We start from the raw sequence: 25,332 nt of genomic DNA on the forward strand, positions 1-25,332 counted from the left end.
CATTGTCATGAGGATTATGTACCCTTAATGTTTGTATGACATATAAATTAGTTTCCCTCAGTGTTATTACATGTTTCAAATATGAACCTATGTGCTCAATAGTCACTCAAATTAAGATAATTTAAAATAAATAGAGAATTAGATTCTCTATTTTATTAGGAAAAGGTACAGATTATATTCAGCAGATATATATATACAGTTTTATTATGTCATCAATTCCTGTCATCCTAGGAAAGCATTTATTCATCTAGTCATTAAATGATGCAATGAGTCATATAATTAGTAATTGACAAAGGGCTAAAAATGGTTTAAAAAGTAAGGCACTGAGAGGCACTTTGCTTGATCCATCCATCCAAAGAACGATGGAAAGAGATGGGTGAATTCTTTAAAAACAATCATTACAGGGGTGTCTCTTATGCCTTCTGAAAGTTCACTGTTGAGTAGAGACATTACCCAGTGTGGTCCTATGAAGACTATCACATATGCTGAAGTAGATTCTCTCCATAATTATGATGACAAAATCTACAGAAGACTGGAAACCTGAGAAGAGAGGAGTTTGCTCAGATGGGTCAGTCAAGAACAGTCTCTTGATCTAAAAGGGCTGTCTATCTAGTGAATTCGAGGATAGAGAAGCTGCAGAACAGCAACAAAGACCCCAGAGTACACAATGCAGGCAAAAGGAAGACTGGGACACTCAAGAGAACAAGGGAACCTACAGCAGAAAGCACCCCAGAGTTGACAGCATTTCAAAAGGCAGCAGAAGCGAACTGAATTTTCAAATCACTCCCTGGCACTGATGAAAATGTTAATAAGGTAGATAGCATTTATGAAAAGCCAAATGCAGCATGGGTGATAATATGAAAAGAAAAGCAATTAGTTGCTTAAATTTTACAATTTGATACATCGTACTTATAAAAATAGAAAATTACACAGTAATTCTCTTTATATAGAATTAATTCTCATTTCCACTAACTGTCATTTGACTTATCCTAAACAGTATCAATGAAATAACAAAATTTATATACTTGTTATTCTCCAAAAGCTTGAAATAAATAGTACTTTCAATGCTTCTGAAATCCCAATATATTTTATACTTAAAGTAACTCTGTACATATTCTCACATTTAAAGGTGATAAACCAAAGAAAAGAATACCAAATACAGGCATTATCACTAAGTGGTAAAAGAAATTCAGAAGTCCTTAGCAGGAAAAAAGCTAAAAGCCTAAAGAGGTCTTTTTGAAAGCTTACTCAATAATTCAAATTCCTTTCTTTATTCAATCATACTTTTTTTTTGCAACACACTTATAACTTTTAAAATTGTTTCTATTTGTCAAGTAGTATGCTGAGATGCCTCAGGAGTCAAGGAAAACACATATCTCTAATACCGGCTTCATCGACAGCCATGCCAATGGTGGCAGAAACAAGAATATTGCAGTTCTCCTTACATTTGTGGGGGGGCACTGTATAGCAAGATAGGTGGGTGGGATGCACCCTCATAGAAGCAGGGAGAGGGGGATGGGATAGGGATGGAAACTGGGAGAGGGGATAACATTTGAAATGCAAATAAAATATCTAACAAAAGGAAAGGAAAATGAATAACTATATTAAAAATAAATAAAAAAATCTTGTCCCTCTTTCAGAGCAATTTATTTCAGTTCCTTCTATCATGATAATCCTGAATAGTCTTATAAAATAAAGTTATAATCTATTTCCCTATTCAAAAACAATTTTGCTTTTTTTTCTATTTTCTAATGCAAAGATGGGAGAAATAATAGAGTCTATGATTTGATATAAATCTCAGGCCCACGTTATTCTCAGAGTTTGGATTCAAATTAAAATCTTTCAATTACAAGTTAGCAACTATATGTTTTAAATTGATTATAGTAATTTTCTAAGAAAAAATATCCAGGCAATGCTTACTCTCTTTACTACAGCTTTATGGAGACAGATCCTGGTGCAAATCTAGGTTAGACCATTCATTGGTGCAAAGATTTTTTTAATGTAACGTGAAGCTTCTAAACTCCATGCTAACAACGTTACATTACCTCACATAAATACACAAATTTTAAAGTTTTTAAAATTATTATTCTTCCTCTAACTTATGTGTTTGTGTGTTTCCATGAGTGAAAACCATGTGTGAGTAGGAGCTTGCAGAGGCCAGAAGATACCACCGGATTCCCTAGAGCTAGAATTATAGGCATCTGTGAGATGCCTGATATGGGTATGGGATGTTCAGTTACATCCTCTGGAAATAGCATCAAGTGCTCTTAACTATTGAGTGCCTCTCTAGTTCAGAGAGCATTCCTATAAGGCGGGTAGATGTATAAAGCATGATGTAAAACAAGGGCACATTGAGCTCAGGGTAAGGTTCTGGATACACAATAGAAATTAGGCAATGTTCAAGAGACTGGAAATAAACACAAATAAACAAACACACAATTCAACGTCCTGAATAAAAGGTTGCAAAAAGACAGTTTAAAGCATACATAGATGAGAGAAATCAGGAAATAAAAAATGCTACTGTGTGTGGGAGAAAAGTAAATGGCAGTGTGCTTTCTAGTTAAAGAAAGGAAAATTTTATGTAAATGTTTATAATATATTTGCAGAAATTATAAGATACAAGTATTATAAAATTGGTGGGTACCTAGGAAGCTTGTTAAAATATATATTCAAAGAATACAAATATAGCATTATAAGGCAATCAACAATTCCTAGTGCTAAAAAGAAGGTCCATCCTGATCCTTTGGTTATTTTGTTTAGCTCTCATGAATCTCTTCGAGAAAGCATAAGCAGATATGGAAAGAAATGGTTGGGTCTGTACCTCAGAGATATCTGAGTATATGATCTCCAGCATTTGATAAGTAAAGAAACGTTGTGGGTATAAATGAAAAAGATTCTCCTTAGGGTCGTGTTTTTGAACCCTTTATCCAAGTGTTCTTGTTTGGAAAGTTTGTAGAACCCTTATGAGGTGAAACTTGGAGGAGGAAGGAATTAGATGCAAGCTTTGAGGTTTTAAAATCTGACCCTATTTCCTTTTACTCTTCCTTTGACTTCTGACTGATAGTCAGTCCTCTACCTCCTGATAGCACCTCTTCCCTGCCACAATGAAATTCCCTTCTGGAATATCAAGACAGAATGAATGTTTTCTCTCTTAATGTGGTTTCTTCAAAATATGTTATCACTAGTACAGGAAAGTCAGTAATACAGGGGAAACCGTGGCTGTATTAGTAAGATACAGCTTGTTGCATATACTATTTCCATTTTACAGTAATGCAAACAGCATGCATATAAGTAATACCAGGGTGACCTAGTTCATTCCTCCAATTTAATTTCTCTAATAAGTAAAACTTGCTATTAAAAACTGTATTCTAGTATTGGTTCATTTATTTAGTGTTACTAAAAAGTAAGACACTCAAAACACCCAGCATACTTAAAGACCCATATAAAACTTGGGACCTCATGAAACTGGAAAGCTTCAGTAAGGCGAAGGACAGTCAATAGGACAAACCAGCAACCTACAGATTGGGAAAAAGTCTTCACTAACTCCAAATCCAATAGAGGGCTAATATCTAAAAATTATGAAGAACTCAAGAAGCTAACCACCAAAACACCAAACAAATCAATCAAAAAATGAGGTATAGAGAGAGTTCACAACAAAGGAATCTCAAATGTCTGAGAAGCACTTAAAGAAATGTTCAGATTCCTTAGTGATCAGGGAAATGCAAATCAAAATGATCCTGAGATTCCACCTTACATCAATTAGAATGACTAAGATCAGGTGACAGCACATGTTAGTGAGTATGTAAGAAAGAGGGACAGTCCTCCATTGCTGGTAGGATTGCAAGTTGGTATAACCACTGTAGAAGTCCATCTGAAGATTCCTTAGAAAATTGGAAAGAGATCTCCCTGAAGACCCAGCTATACAACTCTTGAGCTTATACCAAAGAGATATCCTACCATACTACAAGGACACATGCTCCACCATGTTTAGCCTTATTTGTAATAGCAAGAAGCTGGAAACAACCCAGATGTCCCACAACAGAAGAATGGATACAGAAAATGTGGTTCATTTACACAATGAATACTATTTAGCTATTAAAAACAAAGACATCCTAGGTTTTGCAGGCAAATGATGGAACTAGACAATATCATCATGAATGAGGAAACTCAGACCCAAAAGGACATGTATGGTATAGACTCAATAATAAGTAGATATTAGACCAAAATAAGGTATAGAATACATAGGATAATATCCACAGAACTCAATAAGGTTAACAAGCTGAAGCACCCAAGTGAGAATGCCTTAATCGTACTTGGGAGGGGGGGAAAGCAATCACAGGAGGGAGGGACCTAGGTGGGAAAAGGGTCAGGGAGGTGAAGAGGGGAACATGATCAGGTTTTGGGTGAGGGGAACAGTACTGAAGCCCAGCAGAAAGAATTGGAAGCAGGCAACCTCAGGACATAGAAGTGGGGAGCACCCTCCAGAATATATCAGAGACCTGGGACTCTCAGGACTGAAAGTGATGGACCTTAGATGAAATGCCCTATAGTGGAGAGAGAAAACTTTTAAAGTTCACCTACAGCAGAAATACAAGGTATCAAGTGTGCAATGGGGTTGCCATCCCACAGTCAAAAATTTTCACCCATAATTATTCTGGTTTATAAGAACTGCAGGAACAAAAATAGAGAAGAGCCTAAGGAAAAGAAGGTCCAGTGATAGGCCCAAATTGGGATTCAGCTCAAGGAGGGGCGCAAGTTTTGACACTATTACTTAGGCTATAATGTGCTCACAAAAAGGGGTCTATCATGACTGCCCTCTGAAAAACCCAACAAGCAGCTGAAAATGTCAGAAGCAGATATTTACACCGAACCAATAGACAGAATCTGCTGACCCCTGTAGTTGAATTAGGGAAAAGCTAGAAGAAGCTGAGTAGGAGGGAGACCCTGTAGGAAGACCATCAGTCTCAACTAAACTGGACCGTTGAGATCTCTGGCCACCAACTAAGCTACATACCAATTGATATGAGGCCCCCAACACATGTACAGCAGAGGACTGCTGGGTCTGGACTCAGAGAAAAAGTACCTCACCCTCGAGAGACTGGAGGCACCAGGAAGTGGGGAGATCTGGTGGGTGGGGACATTCTCATGGAGTCGAAAGCGGGTGGGGAGTTATGGGATGTGGAACAGTCAGAGGGTGGACCAGGATGGGGATAAAGTCTGGACTGTAAAAAGAGATTAAATAAAATTAAAATTAAAAAACCAAAAAGTACCTATAATCGTCCAATAGAGTTAAGATAAAATTCTCTTCAATAACAGTTCTAAGAAAGTTAGAAGTTTCATAGCAAGACTTAAAGTCAGTAGGCAAGTTATATTTGATTACTCACAAGGGAATTAAACATTTAAAGCTGAGATTTTTTATTGGATATTTTTTATTTACATTTCAAATATTATTCCCTTTCCCGGTTTCCTGTCCATAACCCCCCAACACTCTCCCCCTCCCCCTTCTTCTATAAGTGTGTTTCCCCTAACCACCCAACACTTCCCACATCCCTGCCCTGATATTCCCCTACACTAGGGGTTCCTGCCTTGGCTGGATCAATGGCTTCTCTTTCCATTGGTGCCCAACAAGGTCATCCTCTGCTACACATGCAGTTGGAGCCATGGGTCTGTCCATGTGTACTCTTTGGATGATGATTTAGTCCCTGGGATCTCTGGTTGGTTGGTATTGTTGTTCTTATGGGGTCGCAAGCCCGTTCAGCTCCTTCAATCCTTTCTCTAACTCCTCCAATGGGGGTCCCATTTTCAGTTCAATGGTTTGCTGTTAGCATTTGTCATACTCTTGCTGAGCCTCTCAGGAGACAACTGTATGGCTCAGCTATTAAAGGCTAGGCTCACAACCAAAAATAAAGCTGGGTTTTGATAATAGATTTAACAACAAGTAATTTAGAAAGCAGGCAATCCAGCTATCAGGCAGAGAGATGATCCTTCTGTGGAGAGGTACCTGATGAACACACCATCCCACAACATCATACATTGCTGCCTCTATTCTTCCTGCCTTTCTATAATTTGCTTTGTATTTGTGGCTCTGGTAAATGATCATTGACATATCTAACCTATGAACGTTCGAAGGTGACTCAGTAAAATTAAGGCACATTCAAATTTTAATCTATCACTGAAAAGATAAAGCTATATTCACAATAATGAAAGAGTTTGAATGATCCAGAAATTCGAGTCTTGATTCACTTCTTCAAGTGTCATGATCCTTTTCTTTCTTTTTCAAATTTAGCCTAGCAAAAAGGAAATGTTAAACTGTGTCAATGGCTATTATTTGTTTCTTTATGGTCGACCAACTGATGAAACTCAATATTATATAAATGTAAAAAAAAAAGGTGTTCATCCTTTAAGAAGAATGTGTGCATGCGTGAACAGACATTGTATTAGAATTACAAATCAGTTCTGATATATGCATAGAGTTGTTACTTTAATTGCTTCTTCAAAAGAACCCTCTCCACAGAGAATGTGATGTCTGTGCAGAAGGGCTTCCTTCCCTCTGTGGCTAATTGAGATTCAAGAGAAAACCCCTTATCTTCAATGAGGAAGTTCATCAGGCATGCAAGTCCCGCCCTGCCTCCAAACAGTTCTCCAGGGACTCCAGTTCCATCCTATTCATTCTAAAAATTTTCTCAGATATCTCACTAGGGAGTGGGAGGAAACATAAACGAGAACAATTCAGGGAGATCTATTCTGAGGGCAAGGATGTTTTTGCTTGAGTAAGCATTTTATGGAGCATTCTGAAATCATTAGAGCAGACACAAAGCATGGTTTCATTCACTTTTTTTCTGACTTCTACTTCAAATATGCACTGTCAAATCTCCCTCTTCCTAAAAACAAACATCTTGCAAATATAGTCTAAACTTTCTATATCTCATTTTCAAACCTTTACTTACCTTAACCCATTCATCCAAAATAACCCTCTGTGTAGTGAAGTGCACTGTGGGAAAGTCTCTACTTGCTGATTCTCTGTCCCAGTCTTGGAATAAAAAACCTGGCATCCTTCTTCACATTAGATTTCTCGCTTTTTGGGGGCAGGGGGAAGAGTTAAGGTTTGTATAAAGGAGGTCCTGCTCCCATAGCTCCCTTTTGGTGGTGGTAGTGGTAGCAACAAGTATTGGGAATGTTTTCTGTCACATTAGAAGATGCAACGAGTCCTTTTGAAAGTCAGAAATTCAAGAAATATGTCCTTTCGTGCTTGATTCACCAATAAACTCAACCATTTATGGTATTGACCTGTTCTAGGCTTTTGTGATAAATCTATGATCTCTTCTTGTATTTCATTTATTATGAAGTTCATTCTTTTCTTCAGTAGGGAATCCAGATTATTTTCAATTTCCTGCTATTTCAAATAAAGCTGCTATGAACATAGTTGATCAAGTGTCCATGGGGGATGGCAGAACATCTCTTGGGTGTATGCCCAGGAGTGCTACACATAGGTCTTGAGGTAGAACTATTTCTAATTTTCTGAGAAACTGCCAAATTGATTTAAAGTGTGGTTGTACAAGATTGTACTTCCATTAGCAATAGAACAGTATTCACCTTACTCCACATCATTAGCATGTGCTGTCCCTAGCATTTTGGATCTTAGCCAATCTGATGGGTGTAAGGTATAATCTCAGAGTTGGTTGGATTTGCATTTCCCTAATGACTCAGGATGTTGAACATTTCCTTCAGTGTCTCTCGGATATTAGAGACTTCTCTCTGTCAAGTATTCCATTAAGCTCTGAACCCATTTTGGGTTTGGTGTCTAATTGAGTTCTTTATATATTTTGTATATTAGCCCTCTGTCAGATGTAGGACTGATGAAGACATTTTTCTCAATGTGTAGGCTGTCATTTTCTCCTATTAACTGTGTCCACCCCCTTCAGTTTCATGAGATCCCATATATTAATTGTTGAATGGATAAAGAAAATGTGGTTTGCTTATACAATGGAATACTATTCAGCTATTTTAAAAAAAGACATCGTGAATTTTTCAGGCAAATGGATGAAAATAGAAAATATCATCCTGAATGAGGTGACCCAAAATCAAAAGGACATGCATGGTATGTATTCACTGATAAGTGGATCTTAGCTATAAAGTACAGGATAAACATGCTATAAGCCCCAGATCCAAAGATGCAAATAACAAGGCAGGCCCAGGGGAGGATTCTTGAATCTTTCTCAGAAGGATAAATAAAATAGATATAGATATTGGAGGTGGATAGAGAGAGGGAACTGGGTAAGAAAGAGGATGGGAAGGGGAAAGTGGGGATTATGTGTAGGGAGAGCAGGGGAGAGTGAAGAGAAACAAGCAGTGGGCAGTGAAGGGGACATCATTAGGTTGTGACAGAAACGTGGGATTTAGGGGAGATCCCTGGACTCTATGGGGGTGACCCTAGTTGAGTCTCCTAGCAATGGGGTTTATGGCACCTAAAGTAGCCCTCGCCTGTAGCCAGGCAAGACTCCCCATGTTGGGCTAAGACTTCTTTTTTTGGTTGGGGGATAAGACTTCTACAAAACCTTTTATCCCAAATTCCTCCTGCCTACAAGTGTGTAGGGTCAAGGGAGCAGAGATGGAGGGAATGGCCCACCAATATCTAGCCCAATGTGAGACACATCCCATGAGCAAGAACCAATCCCTGACACTGTTTATGATACTGCTGTGCTTGCAGACAGGAGCCTAGTATAACTGTCCTTGATTGGCTCTATCCAGTAGCCAAGTGAAACAGATGCAAAGACCCATAGCCAAACATTCGATGGAGCTTAGGGAGTCTAATGGAGTGGGGAGAAGGATTGAGGGCTCCAGAGAGTATAGCAACTCCATAGGAAGACCAACAAAGCCAACTAACATGGACCCTTGGGAAATTCCAAATATTGAACCACCAACAAAAGAGCAAGCATCAGCTATTCCTAGACCCACTTCCAAATCTGTAGAAGATGTGCAGCTTGGTCTTCGTTCGGGTCCTCCAAAAACTGGAATGGGGGCTGTCGCTGAACCTGTTGGCTGCTTGTGAATCCCCTTCCCCTAACCAAGTGGCCTTGTATGTTCTCAGTGGGAGATGATGCTCTTACTCCTGCAGTGACTTGATGTGTCAGGGTAGCATAATAACCAGGGGGTTACTCCCCCTCCTCAGAGGAGAAGGGGAGGGAGAAATGAGAGGAGGAGCTGCATGACAAGTGTGACTGGGAAGAGGGGGCTGGATGTCCGAATGTAAAGTGAATAAATAAAAAAATAACAAAATAAATAAATAAAAAGACACCAATCCCAGGTATCCACTTGAGTATGTAGTTAATATAGCAGGCTCTCATGCCTCTTAATTGTCAAACTGTTGAATCTACAGGGTTCTGCAAGAAAGACATATCTGTAAATTCAGTGAATAAGCACATATACACTTGGCGACTGCATTCTTTCTTTCACATATGTACCTATATTCTTCATGCGAAAGTCTCCTGAAGTGCTTGCATTCTGTTTGTACTATGGAGGACGAAATGACTATTCTGCTACATGGTGGTAAAAAACCCTACGCACCCCATGAATCTAACAGTTACAAACAGTGAAGCTAAAGATACATAGCTCTCTCTTAGTTCCATAACTTTTTCTTAGATATATTGAGAGTGGAAAGACTGAACTCATTATAGAGATTGAAAGGTTGACATCCAACATTGGGCTCTCTAAACCACTACTGTCTATATTGTGGGAAAAAAAATTAACAATTTTGTTTCTACTTAGCTAAGGATCAATGTTAGCAATTAGAGAGTTATCAGAAACATTGGCTTTGATTCTTCATAGTCACATTTGCTAGTGTTGTTTTTCTTGTTTGAGAGGCTGCAAAGAGCATATTGTTTGAAATTTTTATGAGACTCAATAAGAGACAACTTTTCGTTCACTCAATTTTAACTAGGCATCTTAATTAAATTACCAGCTTTGAGCCTATATAATTACACAGTTCTTCCAATATATTTCATTAAATGAAATCCATTTTATCTACAAAGAAGCTCAGTGAATATTTTATCCCCTAATAATATTCAAGAACATGATCATGTAACCAGAAAGAACAATTGTCCATCTATTTTTACTTGGAGCTTGCCTTAAAATAAAAAAGGGCTCTATTGGCTACAGTTTAGACTGCTAACATTTAACAGGAAATAGATATTCATTAGAACCTTAAGAAATCCAGATAAAAACATTTTATGAAGAAACATATATGCTCAGAAAATTTGAGAAATAATTTATTTCTAAATTTAAAATACAAACAATATATTCCTGTATTTTTAAGAAATACACAAGGATGTGTCAAGCAGAACCTAGAGATGTCACCATGAATGTGTTATATAATGTTTGATACTGAATAAAAAATCATTAATATAGTGAACAAAGAAATATAAAAATTTCAAGACAGCTTTAAAGCACTCACTCCAGCCAAAAGAAAGGACAATAGTGAGAAAACTGGGAGAGAAGAAAGAGTGAGCCACAATTTTATTTTAATTATGTGAACTTTAGTGTTAAGATTTGTTTAACATGTTTCCAATAAAGAATTATATAATTTTATGATTTAGCTATTGAAACAATTTGTTTTTTAATTATTGTCTTGGTTTGGCTTTTCTTGCTCTGATTGAATACATGATCAAAAACAACTTGGCAAGACAAGGGTTTATCTGAGCTTAGTGTTTCATATCATGTACTGGCAAAGGAAGTCAGGGAAGAAACGCAAGGCAATAACATGGTGACAGAAATTGACACAGAGGCCATTAGTAAATGCTGCTTACTGTTTTTTCCCCTCAACCTGATCAGACTAGTTTCTTAAATCATTTATACCCATCTACTCAACTATAGCATCACTGAGAGTGAGTTGGATCCTCCCGTAACCACCAATCAGTATTACCCAGAGCATTTACTGAGCTAATATTCCCTCTTACTAAGTGGCTCTAGCTTCTGTCAGTTGATATAAAATTACCCAGCTCTAAATTATAAAATATATACTTCAGATTTTATGCCAAAATTACAGATAATTTCTAACCAAATGCTTATTTTCATTCTGTAATTTAAGCCCCCCATGTTTCAGAATTCCTTACTGTGATTATGTAACATTCCTTAGTTTTAAAATGACATTAACCAATGACTCTAAATCCTCACATCAAGGAACTGTTTTTCCCCCTTGTGTCTGCAACAGAGATAGAAGAATTTATGTTCCATTGTCTTGTTTCTTTAAACAGCAAAGTTGGGGTGAATTAGAACTCACTCTTTGACACCTTGAGAAGAACTTTCTTGATTTATTCTATGTCTCTTGGTATGATGCCTATTTTTAGTTCTCTTCATACATTGGTTGGTTTGTTATTGGAAAGTACAGAAACAAGGATTCATAAAGTTGAGCTACAACTCAGAAGGTAGATTGAAAAGATCTGTCACAAATGCTCTCTCTACTTCAAATATGCATAGGTTCCTGTAGTAAGGGAGATAATTTTTCTACTACACACCTCAAATGAAAATGTTTGACAGCTTCTCAAATGAAAATATTATCATGGGATGAAGTCATCATTCTATGGGACAGAGCACAGCGGTCTATATGCTGCTTTAACTTGGGGCTTTCAGATAAGATAGGACTTCCGAAGACATACAAGCACAGTATAGGATAGAAAAGAGAAGAAAAACTTCTCTAAAAGGCAGTTATATAGGCTAAAAGAGATAAATTGATGATGATGATGGTTATCTAAAGAGTATAACTTGAATGTAAAAGAGGTGTGGGGGAAATATTTTTGAAGCTTGTGTTTAGTATATATAAAATGTTCACACCCCAACCAAAGAAAATCAATATCAAATGTTCTTGGTCACCAGTTGCCCTTTCATACTTTTCATATAATTTCCAGGTTTGCCTATACCACATTAAACAATTGAGTCACTTAACAGCTAAAGTGTTAGGAAAATTTCCTACCTGTATCTACAGGTGGAAAAGAACAATAAAAAGACATGACAAAATGTCAGTGTACATTCCAAAGGACATTATAGAAAGAACCCTAAAATAGAAATGACCTTATGAGAACAGTGAAGGAAAAGGATGTCCAGCTGAATTCCATGTGCTAGATTATAGTTCAGCATTGTTGTCTAACTTCTCAAAAACAAGGACTATATTGGAATTATTTGAATAAGTCATCTGGAAAATGGTCCTTAGGTAAATGCAAAGGAAAGACACCTTCCTGAGATACTAGAATACTTTCTCAAGGAAAAAGAGGACAGTCATGATGCCTATGACATCAGAACTTCCCTGTTATCCAAATACATTCCTCAGGGGACTGGTTGCTACGGATGTATTTCCAATTGAGGTATTTGATGAATCCCTAGTTCAGAACATTTTGTTTTCCTAGAATGAGTGCTTTCTACTGGTGTTCAGTAATATTGCTTCAGTTATCATAATTATCACTCTTGTTTAGCTTATTATTTTGTTAAGTAAAAAACTATTTCTGCCATATCTGCCCCTATCAAAATAACCTTTCTCACTCTGTGTACAGAACCTATTTCTACTATTTTCCTAATCTGAACTCATTTTTCTATACCCACAGATTATATGAATTTTGTTTGTGACAAACATATTTTAAAGTTATCATTTAGTGGTAGCTGACTCCACTACCTTAGTCAGTAGAATTCTGTGAAAACTTGAAAATCAGTATTCTAAAACCATTAAAATTATGGAACGTGTAGGACATACAAAATTGATCAGGGTGAGGTAAAAAGAGGTTGCAGGGTCAAACATAACTGTGGTAAGTATATGGCAGAGGAACTATGGTCAGTTTACTAAAAGACAAAGAATCAATCCCTAAGTCAAAAACCATCTCACAAATTTTTATAAACTAAATGGTATGTGAAACAAAATTAAATACAGAACATTGTATGAGAACAAAGTTGAGTGATGGTGATAAGATCATGTGAGGTATCAACAACAAACAAAAGTGTCTTCATAGAAAATGAGGCAGGTGTCATCTAATCCATCAGAATGGCATGGATAAAAGAATTTCCCAAATCCCAGGATGGAAACAAAATCTCCTAGATCACTTCTTAATATTTTCCTTCTACATAGCGGTACTGCTTACAAAATAAGATATAATAAAATAAATAAAATAAAAATAAATCCCAGAGGCTACATCATGTGGTGTTCTGTAGGAGCCTTAAGGAATTCCAGAATTTGGAACTCAAGGATAACTCAAAGTATAAGGCATGGCAGAGTGGAGGAAATCCAGTATATATTGATCCTTTTCAAAGAAAATGAAGAAAAAGAACATTGTACCTATGGCCAAAGAGACCTAAAGTCACATAGTCAGTTGAAGAGTTAAGTTTAATTTAAATGCAACTGTATCAGGCTCTTCTCTCCCCTTGCTAACATTCTTAGGTTCTTAGCAGTTTGTCTGATAGAGAGGGAATTAGAATGCGCGAGACAGGTGTGCCTGGCCATGGCCTTGGAAGCTCTTGGAAGGAATTCTCATCAGGGAAAGAAAATAAAAGATGTCTATTTTTTTAAAAAAGGAATTTTATTAGTGAGAAAACTTCACATTGAAGGTGAGTGCAGTGATGAAATCAACAGGCATTCACCACAGTGCATGCACTGCATAGAAAATGTTTATAGATGAACACGGGTAAGAGTGAGGTTGTGGGGAGTACAGCCAAAGTGGAAAGGTTGAGAGAGCAGCTGCTATGAGTAAGAGATTGAAGAAAAGAGATGATGAGGGTTCGGGGGAAGTTTTCTGTGGAACTCATTTTGAAATCCCCTACTCAGTTGCACTAAGTACCCCATATTAAGCAATTATCACAATCTTAATGGTTTTGGGATGTTTCTATGGAATGAATATCATGCAAAGGTTAATCGTAGATAGGTCCAATTATACTCAGGGTACACTTTCAATGTGTATGAAAAAAATCATTGAATGATACTTAATAAAGATAAGTGTTCGTAGAATTTCGTTTGAGTTGCCTTCAGTGATGATTGTGGAAACATGTATTTTGTTTCCCATTAGCAGATGCAAGATTTACAAGGCTTACAAAACATCTAATTGATTGTCACTATGGTGAGACTAGATAAATGCCTTTTACGTGAAGAAGTTAACCTTTTCAGTAAGGCCAAATCCACACTTCATTAGTTAATTAGCTCGGCATGTCAGTTTTTTTTAAATAAATTGTAGACTTCAATCCTTTCTTACAACCATATTTAAACTACTAGATATTAATTCAACATCATCAGTGGGAATACATTACGATACCAACCTTTTCTCTTTAGGTTTGGTTATCTTTAACCAAATCAAAGACTTCCAAAGTTTGCAGACTGATAATGATAGTCAGGTCATTATACCAGAATGCTGGAACTCCTAGACAAGTGGGACAGAGAAGGACTGGGAGAAAGGACTGTGTTGTCTAATCAAACACACTCCCCTTGTTTTGTAAGATTTCATTAAATAATTTAATATTTCTACTTGTAGTATATAAAAATTCATAGTTTTGAATAATTTAAAATGAATTGCAATTGTATCTTTTCATGTGGAAGGAATAAAGTACAAGCATTTATTGTAGCATGTTCGTATTCTATGTTAAATGTTTGTTCTGAAGGTTTTTATGTTTGAATGAAAAACTTTTACTGCAATGTTAAACATTTTCCAGAAGCTATTTATTCTATTACATTTTGAGGGATGGAGCCACCCACTCTTCTCAAAATTTTAACCCAGAATTGCTCCAGTCTAAAGGAAATAAAGGGACAGAGAGTGGAGTAGAGACTGAAGGAAAGGCCATCCAGAGACTGCTCCACCTGGAGATCCATCCCATATGGAGCCACCAAACTCAGTCACTATTGCTGATGCCAAGAAGTTTTTGCTAACAGGAGCCTAATATGGATGCCTCCTAAAAGACTCTGCCAGAGCCTGAGAAATACAGAGGTGGATGGTCATAGCCAACGATTGGACTGAGCACAAGGACCACAATAGAGGAGTTAGAGAAAGAACAACAATATCAACCAGCCAGAACGCCCCCACCCAGAAGTCACAGTGACTAAACCACCACCAAAGAGTACACATGGAGGGACCCAGGACTCCAGCTGCATATGTAGCAGTAGATGGGCTTATCTAGCACCAGTGGGAGGAGAGGCCCTTGGTCCTATAAAGGCTTGATGCCCCAGTGTAGGGGAATGCTAGGGCACTGAGGTGGGAGTGGGTGGGCGACTGGGGAAGCACCCTCATAGAAGCGGGGGAGGGAGGTGGGATAGGGGTTTTTCAGAGGGGAAACCTGGAAAGGGGCTAAATTCGAAATGTAAATTAAATTACGCAATAAAAAAGAAATGTAAATACATAAAATATCCTAGAAAAATAAAATTGTAAAAGAAAATAAAAAGAAATTTAGAAATGATGAAACATTTAAAAATGACAAAAATATGAAGCAAAGAAGTGCAGGCCGACAGGAGCCGGATGTAGATCTCTCCTGAGAGACACAGCCAGAATACAGCAAATACAGAGGCGAATGCCAGCAGCAAACCACTGAACTGAGAACAGGACCCCCGTTGAAGGAATCAGAGAAAGAACTGGAAGAGCTTGAAGGGGCTCAAGACCCCATATGAACAACAATGCCAAGCAACCAGAGCTTCCAGGGACTAAGCCACTACCTAAAGACTATACATGGACTGACCCTGTACTCTGACCTCATAGGTAGCATTGAATATCCTAGTAAGATCACCAGTGTAAGGGGAAGCCCTGGGTCCCGCTAAGACTGAACCCCCAGTGAACGTGATTGTTGGGGGGAGGGCGGCAATGGGGGGAAGATGGGGAGGGGAACACCCATAAAGAAGAGGAAGGGGAGGGGTTAGGGGGATGTTGGCCCGGAAACCGGGAAAGGGAATAACACTCGAAATGTAAATAAGAAATACTCAAGTTAATAATAAAACAAAAACAAAAACAAAAACAAAATAAAAAAAGAATTGAGTGAGAGATTGAGGCAATGGAGGGCTCAGGCTTGACCAGACTAAAGCATCACTTCAGGGCATTTTCATTTTCCCACCAGTAATTCTGTTACAGTAAAGAAGACCCATCTACATATCTGATGTGTCTACCAGACACCCACCCAGTGTAATGACTTCACAACGTCAATTAATCTCTAAATAAATGTAATTTATGAATAAAAAAAAACCTCAAAAAATGACAAAAATAATATCAAAATACAAGCTATCTAATGAGCAGAACTGACAGAAACACTGTTTACATGCATTGTTTTCCAAGTAAACCAGGCTGCTTGGGTAGCAAGTTGAGAAGTGGTGTGGAGCCGGACTAATGCTTTATTTCTTACATAAGGAAATTTGATTCTTCCTTTTTAAAATGTTTAAAAATTTGGTGGTCATGATGTAGGATTTGGACTCAGGAACCGAAAAGGCATTACAGGTCTTAATTAAAAACTAAGAAATTACCTCTTGTCTCCAGAGTTAGGTAGGACTTGTTTGCACAGGAAACCTACTCAAACTGTAGCATTAGGATTGGTAACCCTACAAGAGCTGCACCAACGTTGCTCCTGGCCTGTTTTGGTTTTGCTTTCCTTGGCTATAACTTTGTCCTACCCATGTCCCCACTGTGTTATTGACACAGACAAGAAGGGAAGCTGAGTGCTTGTTGTTTCCCTCACAAAGAAAGAAACAGTCTCCTTCTGCAAATTCATAAAGCATCTCTTTGAGATATTTGGAGAGCTTAATGGCCTGTGCCAAATTAGAGTTCATCACACTGTGCTTTCTTTTAAAAAATAAATAGCATCCATTTTTCACAGGTAGTGGAAAATTGCCTTCTAGAATTAGCAGTGATTCATAAAATTATTTGTTGTTATGATTTCATTACTTTTAGCTCCCCATGTAGTTAGGCGTCAGTCAACTTTAAAATCAATGCCCTAGTTAGGCAAATAAGGCAGTGGAATTCAGCAATTATCAGGAAGTGTTTTGTGTCTACCCACTGAGACTTGAAAACAACAACCAGAGAATGGAGAAAGCAGATCAGATCAGGCCACTGCTTACTGAAATAACTCTAAACTCCACGCTAGCCATAGGGTAATTCTGAGCTGTACTGTGTACACTGCAAACCTTTCTTTCCTTGCGTATCACAGTCATTTATCATGTCCAAGTTACCTGTCCTATACCCCCGGCACAAGGACCCACTGCTATTCCTCTTTTTCCCCTGAAACCAACATTCTTCCTGTTTCCTCCTTTCTCTTCACATATCTATGACACTTTCTGACTAGCTTCACAGTCAGTCTGGGAACCACATGAATGAAGGCAGGGGTCGGTTAATAGTGACTTACGATATATAGAGAGAATGTTACTTTATTTCTCCTCATTACACATTTTATTGGACAGCTTCATTAATTTTTAAGAGGAATGTTACAATCATAGTTATCAGTAGAGTAGCTGATTTCAAATCAATAATGCTTGAAGTTCAAAAGTATTCTAAAATCATCTACTTCAGATTCTGATACCGAAATGACACAGTGATTAAAGTAATAAGGAAGGAGATTCTAATAACAAGAGCTACTAGGGCCATATAATTACATGATCTGCAGCTACTTCATTAAGAGACACTGCAGATGTGTTAAATTTGATGAAAGTACTAATTTATAGGTAATGATTGTACTTTTGAACTTAAAACCTTGAATATTTTCAAATCAGCAGGCAAATAAGAAAATTTTATATTCAGTTGGATGACACGTAAGGGGGAAGGAAAAAAGGAAGAAACTGTTTTAAAGGTTTGCCCAAGATCCAGGAGTGTGTGGTGTGTGTGTGTATGTGTGTGTGTGTGTGTGTGTGTGTGTGTGTGTGTGTGTGTGTGTGTGCCTCTAGAGTTCACTAACCCTGAAACTCTAATATGATTTCTGGGGACTCAATTAAGATTCTCAGGTTTAGAAAGCAAGCCCATTATTTGCTGAGAATTCTGCCCAGTTCTAAGGCCTTTATCACCAGCACCCCAAAAGAAGAAAAATAGATCACCCAATGATTCCAGTCTTTTTTTATAAGGTGTTCTAGTATATATATATATATATATATATATATATATATATATATATATATATGTTACTTAATTAAATATAAATTCTTAAAAAATTGCCTGTTTAGAGCTAATTGTAATTTTGAATATTATCATTTCAACAATTAAAAATAAAACATAAACCTCTAAAAACGGACCTCTGTAGATTCCATATCAATATATTTGAATATATTTAATATCTACATATATTATTTTTATGTTTTGAAATATAAGTATATATAGTGATTAATGTTTTGACTATGTCTTACTGCAAAAGAAAAAATTGAAAAAACAGCTAGAGCCACACAATTTACTCTTCTTAAAATAAGAATGTTTTAAAATAAACTTACTTAACATTTTGTTAGTCAATCTTTGAAAACTGAATGTTAACATTAAACAGCAAAAAAATGTGAGGGAACATATAATGAATAACTCATCTTATAAAGTTGTTAATTATTACTTCAATGGTCAAAGAGAAGTTCATAAAAGCTACCAGTCTGAGTATTTATTAATAAGTATATTTGGAAAGACTCAAAGAGGGATCTTAAAAGTTTTTAGGAATAAAAATTAACAACCTAATTAAGTTCTATGTACATATACAATGAAGCTTAGGGCAGGGACTGATAACAAGACAACAGTTCTTGTGGCAAGCACACTTCTTGCTATGGTTTGCAAAGTGCACTGTGTTTGGGATTCCTCTTGCCCTTCACCCCTGAGCTTACCTCCACATCTTGGAATTGGTCCACTCCACATTACTTTTCCATCCATCAGAATGCATGTAATTGTTTCTGTTCCCTGGGTTTTAATAAACCCTTCTTCACAAATAACTGAAATGGAGCTTCCTAATTGAAAGTTGTCTCCAAAGCGACGAGCATTGATGGGTATTCCAGGATCTGGGCATTCATTATGTCCAAATGCTTTCAAAGGAGAAGCAACAACATTAAGAGTATAAGAGAGAGGGATTTCTATAGATTTCAGATGAGAAGAGTGACTGTTAAAAATGATTGTGAGTCTTCTTAAAAAACCCTTTAATTTACTTTGTAAATATAGGTAATTTTCTCAGATTATATGAGTGCAAAAAATGAGTAATAGTTGTGATTGCTGCAACATGTAATTCATACATGAACACTTCAAAAAATTAAGTCAAAAATTTAATTCTATTTGTGTTTATTGTTAACACAAATATCGTTATATCTAACCCAATATAGAAATCTCTAATGTAATATGTTCAGATTCCAATTAACATGAATCCTTAAAGGTTTGTGTCATCTCCTCTGAAAATTCTGTGACATGTTTGCCAGGAATGGAAAACAGTTTTCCTGGGGGAATTAAAGGAAATGTTTCAGTCCAGTCAGAAAATTGCAATTATTTTATACCTTTCCATGACAATATGGTCTCGCCTTTCTACTAAGGGACTTAACTCTTCAATGACCATGTTCTAGGCACAGAGCTGTGATATTATCACATTTGATACTTAGTGGGGCCTGATGATGAAAATATCACCATGAAGAGAAATGTCAGACTTGAAGAAGTCATGTAGCTTGTCGTTCTTCAAATAAATAAGAATTTATGGGGCTGCAATGTATCCTCCATTCAGGAATCTAAAATTATTCTCAATAGTTTCTGTGTCTTTGGTCATTTTCACATGTCTCATGATCCTCAAGACAATTCTGTATTTTTCTTGTTCCTTTAGGATGCATATTTGGCAAAAACAGAACTATAATAGTAGTATGTTTATTTAACAAGGAATACATTGTTTGGAGTTAACCAAAATTTTCTCTTAATGAATCTATAAGACAATAAATGCCTAATAAAATTTTATCTTAATATAATATAAATAGAAGACTATTTCCATGAGGACAAAGTATCATGGCTTATAAGAATAACATTTATTAATTGATACTATAATTATTCTGTATGAATTCAAGCAACTGTTTTAAATTTTCCTACTAATCATCATTTTAGGGTAGTTTCTAATATGTATTACTTAATATAATTTTTACACTAAACAACAAATATAATTAAGGTGCGTTCTAAAATACATAAATATATTATAGGTACATTTATTTTAATGACTGTTTTATACTGTAAATGGAAAATTATTCACTCTTAAAGAGCTAATAAATTAAAAAATAATAAAAATATATTTCAAGTTCAATTTTCTGGTCGTGCTACTCCAATATATAATGCCTTTGTAGATTTGTTCAGAAAAAATGATCTGAAGTAGGAATTATTAAATATATTTAATTACATATCACAGTTCTTTTATAGAGACTGAATGTACAGAGTATCTGAAAGTACCACAAGCATCGACCTTAATAGCATCATGCAATTAATACAAACTAAAATCTAATCAAACAGATGCAAACATGTATTCACCTACATTCATACATATGTTTCACTAAGTTTTGGATAAAGATCTCAATTTAGGCAATCTCTATGACACATATCACAGCTAATTGGATATAAATGATGTGTAGTTACACATTTGCAAAGGAGTTTCTAAGAGTAACATTGTAGAAAGTTATAGTCAAACTGAAAGGACACTGACTGTACTCTGTATCTCATTGACAAAACTCAGTATTACTTAGATAAGACTGGGGTGAAGGGTGGAATTTCATTCTAAAGACAGTGCTGACATCTGGAGACTAAATTCTGAGATAGAGCACTTTCCCATTACCCCAGAAGGCTAGACAGTATCTAAGACAGAGTGGATGAATCAAGAGAAAGCTCTACATATTAGCAGCATTCCCTGGCTTCTGCTAAAATTTTAGCACAGCATAGCACTCATAGGCAAGTATCTAAAACTGTGACGTTTTCTCTTTTATGTGCTTTAATCTTCTGCAAGTGCCATAGAATTTTCAGATGAATATTGTATATCTTTTAAAATGTAAGCCTGATATATAGGACCTAAGATAAAATATACCTCAACCTGGGAAAATATAATACATACTGCAAGTAGTACACACATCAAATAATCTACCACAAAAACTAGCTAGTAATTATTGAGCTCTTGCTAAATTCACATACGACATAGTTATTCTACCTATACTAGTTTATAATTCACTCTTATATTCTTTCAAATATGGTATTATAGTTATGGGTACATGAAGGAAATGTCTAAACATGGAGTAGTAAGGACAAGACTTTGAAATAGAGTTGTCTGAATTTTGCCAAGCTTTCAAACATTGAAATAATTTTTCTCGGTCATGCAAGAGAACTTTTTCCTACTTAGTGATGTCTTCTCTTCAGTACTCCTATGTCAATAAGAGTTATTCTTTCGAATTAGAATTGTAAGTTGTCATTAATTGTTTAAGTTCTCTATGACTTTCCGAATGTCGAAAGAAAAGTTTTCATTTTCTTTAGACTGATAAATAAGTAGCAGCAAAATCGGGTTTAAATTTATAGTAAATTTTAATAGAAAAGCCTAATCTATTGGCTGACACCGCAATAACGTTGAAATTAGTGTCCTTAATTTGGGCCTTTCTCAAAGAGAAAGGACACATAGAGAGTAAAGTGTGGTTGACTATCAAGAAATAAAAAGCTATCATAGTCTTTCTTTGAAACAGAAGGCTGGTTTACATGATAGCCTTTCAGTCCTCAACACATATGTTTCATATATGAACAAGCAAACACACAGCAACAAAACCCTTACTGTTGTATGTGATGTTGAAGCCACGCCCTGACATCGAGTGGTCAGCTTGAAATTCCAGTCTCAGTATGTGGCTGTTACTAGTGAGGTGGGAAGGTACCTCTGCCCCAGTAAAGGTTCCCAGAATAGGGGAATCTGGCGAGTCACCATCTTTAACAGCAAGAAAGTCAAATTGAGATTCTAGATCAAAATCATTGAAGGAAAGGTGGATCCGGCTCCCTGGATCAGAGATTATTGTCCAGATACAATTTAAATTATTTCCATAGCCTTCTGGATAATCAGGGGAAAGGACTGTTCCCATCGGTGCAGTGAAGTTAGAGAGGCAAGGAACTGGTAAAAAAAAAAGTAAATAAAGGGTAAGCTTACAAACAGTAAATATTAAAAGACAACACACAGACATAGTTTTGTGGTAGTCTACAATGATAATCAATAAATTGAGAACACAACAAAGAATTTTTAAGTCATCTTATGAAGAAGAAAGGAAATAAAATTTTGTCTTTTTCCTTTACTGAAGAGTGAATTCAGGGCTTTGGGGCAAGGGTCACATTGCTAAATTGCACATACAAATTTCATTTTACATATAAACAAAAGTAGCTATTACTTTACATGAACACAAGGCTATATGCTTTGAGGTGTACATATTTGTAATTTAAATAAGAGCTACATTTTATATGGTTTGTTTGTTTGTTTTTGTGTTTTCCAACATGTGGTTTGAATATATTTGACCTGGGAGTGGCACTATTAGGAAATGTGGTCTCGTTGGAGTATGTGTGGCCTTGTTAGAGGAACTGTGTCACACTGGGCGTGGGCTTTACGACCTTCCTCCTAACCACAGAGGAGCCAGTTTTCACCCTTTTGCCTTTGGAACCAGATGTAGAACTCTCAGCTCCTCCTCCCTATGCCTGCCTGGATGCTGTCATGCTTCCTGTCTTAATAATAATGGACTGAACCTCTGAAACTGTAAGCCAGCCCCAAATAAATGTTTTTATAACAGTTGCCTGGTTATAGTGTCTCCTTACAGCAATGGAAACCCTAACTAGAAGATGACAATTCTCATTCTGCACCCTCAGTCAACTAGAATTCACTCCCAGGCAGGACAGAAGCATTTAATAAGTGCTGCTTCTGCCCTCTGAGATGGAACCTCGAGGCAGGTATCACTATACCCACTCACTGACACTTGATTTTTCCACTTGTCCTAACAGTGGTAGAGTATCCTACAGCTCTTCTTTCTATGCTTATGAGAAATGTTCACAAGCACCTATGAAACACTAAGGTTAATACAACGATTGAAGAAACAGTTTGAGAATTAGTAAGGGTCCTCATGGATTTTATCCCTCCCATGATAGTTTATGACACAAATATGGAGACAGGTTGGAAAATATGTCACTGTTGGCAAAGTCTAGAAAGAGAGGTAGATAACCAAAGTGTTATGCTGTTTTCTTTCTGAAGTTTGAAACATCTGATTGAAATTTAGAAAGTTGAGAGAAAACAAAAAACAAACAAACAAAATACAGGAAATCAATGTTAAAATATTGAAATAGTTTGTTCCAGTGCTATTAAATGTCTTCCACAAAACTCAGTTCAAAGAATATATGTCAAACTGTATGTCTTTCTCTTTGTGTGTCTCTGACTCTGTCTCTCTTACATACACATACACACAGACACTTTCTCTCTCTCACACGCGTATAAAATATGCACGTATAAAATATGTTTAAAGCCTTTATATAGTGCATGTATAAGGTATATAAACATATATTTGTGGGGTGTGTTTATGTATATTTTTGAGACAGTTTCTTGGGATATAGGCCCAGATGTCTTAGGATTATTCATCTTCCTGCTTTAGTCTAAGTATTTAAGTTAGAGACCACTGCAATTGCCTCATTATAAATAATATGTGAAAATTTAAATCCACTATGCATAATTATATTAATCATTTAAATCCCTAGCACCATTCTTTTCTTTTTACATAAAATTGGAAGTTAATATTTAAAATTGTATTCTTAAATATAATTCAGTGGTGACTGTCTTTTGATTATTTTCATGGTATAGTTTAATGAGTTCATAAGAATATTAACTTGAAGCTCAAAATAGTATTCAGAATTTCTCAAGTAATATTAATTTGCAGTGAAATATAAAAAGCTTTATTAATGAACATAGAACCCCACAAGCATAATACAATGTGATAATTTATTCTCTTTAGTTTCATAAGGAAAATAACACCTTATTGTTTTACTTTCTTCTACACACACACACACACACACACACACACACACACACACACATATATATATATATATGCTTATTCATGTTATTTGAAAATACTTTCTGATTATTTATATCTTGGTAGTCTTAAATCAAAATACCTTGTGGCAATATAAATGAAAGTTGTCCTCATAGGTTCATGTTTGAATGCTTTGTACCAGTAATTTTTTTGGAGGTCAACATTAATAATTTATTTGAATTTATTAGTTAAAATAATCTTTTGGATACCTACACTTGATTATATTAAGAGTACTTCATATTGCTTGTAATTTCATCATTTCTTTAAAATTATTTTGCATTTTTTCTATTTGGAATGATTTTAGATTCAATAAATTTACACCCTTTAGACTCAGCCCCATTTTAAGTCATCCTAATTTTAATGGATTCGTTGTTCTTCTCTCCAATCTTTGAAACCATGTTTAAAAACAGATTCACATTTGAGAAGAAAAGTCTGTGAAAAAATGTCCACCATCTCATTTTTAGTGCTACCATGGCTCACTATGTAACCTGCTACAGGTAAAAATCAAAGGCTTCCACATTTCCCTTCTATGTGCAGGGATTTGTATGTAGTATCTTTTGGCCCTTTCTACTTTCATTCATTCTTTAGGAATTTTATATATGTATGCAGTATAATATGATTATATCAACCCTCCATTTCCTTCTCCCAAGTTCCCAGGAATCCATCTCCAACATCCATCTTAAAGCTTCAATTCCTTTCTTCCTTTCATCTTTCTTTGTCTCTGTTTATCTCTTATTCTGTCTCTGTTTGTTATTCTCTGCCTCTTAGTGTCTCTCTGTCTCTGTCTTCCATTTCTTCCTGAGTTTAATCAGTGTGTCCCATGTATATGGGATAAGGGCATCCAAGAAAGCATGAGCAATGCACCAGTGGCTAATCCTCACAGAGAAGAACGAGTCTTCCTATCGGAAAAGTTATCAACTGCTTTCAGTTCTTTAGTTAGGAGTGGGACATTGTGAGCTCCTCAATCATGCATGCTGGGATGTGAGCAGTTTTGAACATATGTAGTAAGGTACCATGCATGCTGTGAGTTCATCAGATCCTATCCAGAAGGAAGTACTCTATAGCACTCCTCCCTGGATCAACTATACTTTCAGTCCCTATCTCTGCACAGTTAAATTGCTCCATTTTCCCGCAAAGTACATTTGCATGAGCAATACACACAGACTACTGCCCTCTCTTCTCTTATACTCAACTGAATCTTGGAAACTTTAATTCTATAACCATTGATACAAAATGACCACTATGTTAGTAAAAAGATAAAAGTGTATTTTTTACTATAAATCTTAATTTACAAATTGTCATAAAAGTTCACATTGCTACACATGATCCACACATAGACCAATAAC

At 36.2% G+C, this 25,332-nt stretch overlaps 1 protein-coding gene across 7 annotated transcripts in view; it reads right to left on the reverse strand.

The window, feature by feature from the left end:
* Positions 1-25,332, reverse strand: part of Csmd3 (CUB and Sushi multiple domains 3) — a 1,319,129-nt gene that overhangs the window by 465,979 nt on the left and 827,818 nt on the right. For all 7 annotated transcript variants that reach the window (XR_010053386.1, XM_063264433.1, XM_063264432.1 and 4 more), the window contains 2 exons: positions 21,709-22,035; positions 18,776-18,970 (listed from right to left, as the gene is read on the reverse strand). Coding sequence is in view for 6 of the 7 variants with exons in the window: in XM_063264433.1 (XP_063120503.1) it covers positions 18,776-18,970; positions 21,709-22,035 (522 nt within the window). In the remaining variant the exon portion in view is untranslated. The remainder of the gene's footprint in view (positions 1-18,775; positions 18,971-21,708; positions 22,036-25,332) is intronic.

The sequence above is a fragment of the Rattus norvegicus genome, chromosome 7 (genome assembly GCF_036323735.1).
Source record: "Rattus norvegicus strain BN/NHsdMcwi chromosome 7, GRCr8, whole genome shotgun sequence".
Lineage (NCBI taxonomy): Eukaryota > Metazoa > Chordata > Mammalia > Rodentia > Muridae > Rattus > Rattus norvegicus.